This window comes from Octodon degus, unplaced genomic scaffold (assembly GCF_000260255.1).
Source record: "Octodon degus isolate 3935 unplaced genomic scaffold, OctDeg1.0 scaffold00163, whole genome shotgun sequence".
Lineage (NCBI taxonomy): Eukaryota > Metazoa > Chordata > Mammalia > Rodentia > Octodontidae > Octodon > Octodon degus.
Genome location: NW_004524739.1, coordinates 2,342,930 through 2,344,912, shown reverse-complemented (window position 1 = coordinate 2,344,912; position 1,983 = coordinate 2,342,930). Strand labels below are relative to the sequence as shown.

At 40.9% G+C, this 1,983-nt stretch overlaps 1 protein-coding gene across 3 annotated transcripts in view; it reads right to left on the bottom strand.

Moving 5' to 3' along the window:
* Window positions 1-1,983, bottom strand: part of Phactr4 (phosphatase and actin regulator 4) — a 103,114-nt gene that overhangs the window by 73,421 nt on the left and 27,710 nt on the right. For 2 of the 3 annotated variants that reach the window (XM_023703005.1, XM_023703006.1), the window contains exon 2: window positions 1,610-1,663. In XM_023703005.1, coding sequence (XP_023558773.1) covers window positions 1,610-1,625 — 16 coding nt within the window. In that variant the 5' untranslated portion in view covers window positions 1,626-1,663. Of the gene's footprint in view, window positions 1-1,609; window positions 1,664-1,983 lie in introns of those variants that run through there. The other variant, XM_023703007.1, reaches the window with a different exon arrangement.

Sequence of the window (1,983 nt, the reverse complement as noted above, 5' to 3'; positions counted from 1 at the left end):
AGAAATTATTGACCTGAGTTCCCCACAGCTCAACATAACATCATGGCTTTACTTCCTATATTTTGTCTTCATACTTTTCTACTGGATGGTTAAGATATTGGTTTCTTAATTCTTAAGTAGTAGAATTAAATTTCCACGCAAAAAGAAGTATATGGCTGGTGTGTGGTGGTGCATGCCTGTAATCCCAACATTCACGAGGCTGAGGCAAGATGACCATTTCAAGTTTGAAACCAGCCTGGGCTACAAAGTGAGTTCAAGGACAGCCTGAGCTGCAAGTAAAACTCTAGAAAAAAGAAGTTCATATAACTTAAAGGATCAATATAGAAACTTTAAGAGGGCCGGCAGATAGCTCAGTAGAATAAGTGCTTGCCTGGCAAGCACAAGGGCCCGAGTTCAATCCATGGTTCCACAAAAAACAGAAAGAAAAAGAAAACTTTAAAATTTTATTTTACTTGCCAAATGATTCTTGGTTTTATTGGGTTGACTAACATTTTAGAGCAGTGGTCAAACTGTCCCACTCAGATCTCTATCCTTTCTGGAGTTCTACAAGATTAGAACAATTTTTGTAATAATACTATGATGTTATTTGACTTTTCACTCTCATTACTTCCCATCTGTACAGAGCCTATCATAGCATACAAATTGAATGTAGAAGCAGATATACCAATATAGTTGTCTTCAGTTAAACCAGACATTAGTGATTTACAAAAATACAAAATAATGCCATTCTTGGGGCTGGGGAGATAGCTCAGTAGAATAAGCGCTTGCCTGGCAAGTGCGAGGACTTGAGTTCAATCCCCAATTCCACCAAAAAAAAAAAAAAAAAAAAAAGCCATTCTTCTTGCTCAATTCTTTTATTTTAGGAGTTATCCTTAATTTAAAATGTTATTTTAGGGGCTGGTGAGATGGCTCAGTGGTCTAAAGCACCTACTTGGAACAAGCTTGGCAAAACACAGGGACCGCGGTTCAATCCCCCAGCACCACATGCCAGCCAGCCCCGCCCCCTGGTGGGCTAAGCTGGCCACACACACACACACACACACAAATAAATAAAATTTAAAAAACAAAGTCATACAAACAAAAGCTTAGTGCCCCTCTGACCCTCAGTTATATTTGTGATAGGTTCCAACCCGAATGCAAACTGTCCTGATACAACATGGCTGAACCATAAAAACAACAGATTACCTTCCCAATTACCACTTCCTTCCCCACCCCTGTTCTCGATATCTTTCCCATGCACACAAGGGAGCCCCCATTCAGCTCCTCATGTGTCACTGAACCTGCTCCACACTGTGCCGCTAACCAAAGTCCATAAAATCTTAGCCTTCCTGTCTCAGCTCAGAGGATCGCCCATCTCCTTCAGATCTTCTCCCTGTCCTCCTCAATGGCAATAAAGGCTTTTTCCCTTTCTTTTACTTCTGTTTCTCTGCCATGCAAAAAACCTAACAGACTGAATATAAATGGTTCATGAAAGCAAAATATTTCAGGGTCACCCTTCTATACAGCAACATACTGAACATGAAAAGAATTTATGTACTCTCAAAGCTTTAATGGAGTTAAAAGAATAAAGCACAAATAAGCTTTACAAGAAAAATGAAATGATACTCACCAAATGAATCTTCCATGCCACTTTTAACCAGTTTAGGGAGGTGGGATATTATTTCTAAAATGAGAAAAAGGTAAATGATAGTTAAAACATAAAATCTACCACTTTTTGTTTTTAAAAGATAAACCCAGCAAGGGCTGGCCAAATAGCTCAGCATATTAAAGCACCTGCTTAGGCAGATGCAGGGGTCAGAGGTTTGATCCCTGGCCTGCTCTGCTGTCCCCAACGGGGGGAGGGGGGCACGCTGAGACAGCAATTTAGACTGTGTGTGGTAGCGCACCTGTAATCCCAGCACTTGGGAGGCTGAACACAGGCGGAACACTATGAGTCCGATCTACACAGCGAGACCCTGTAAACCCTGTAGACCCTTACTAAAA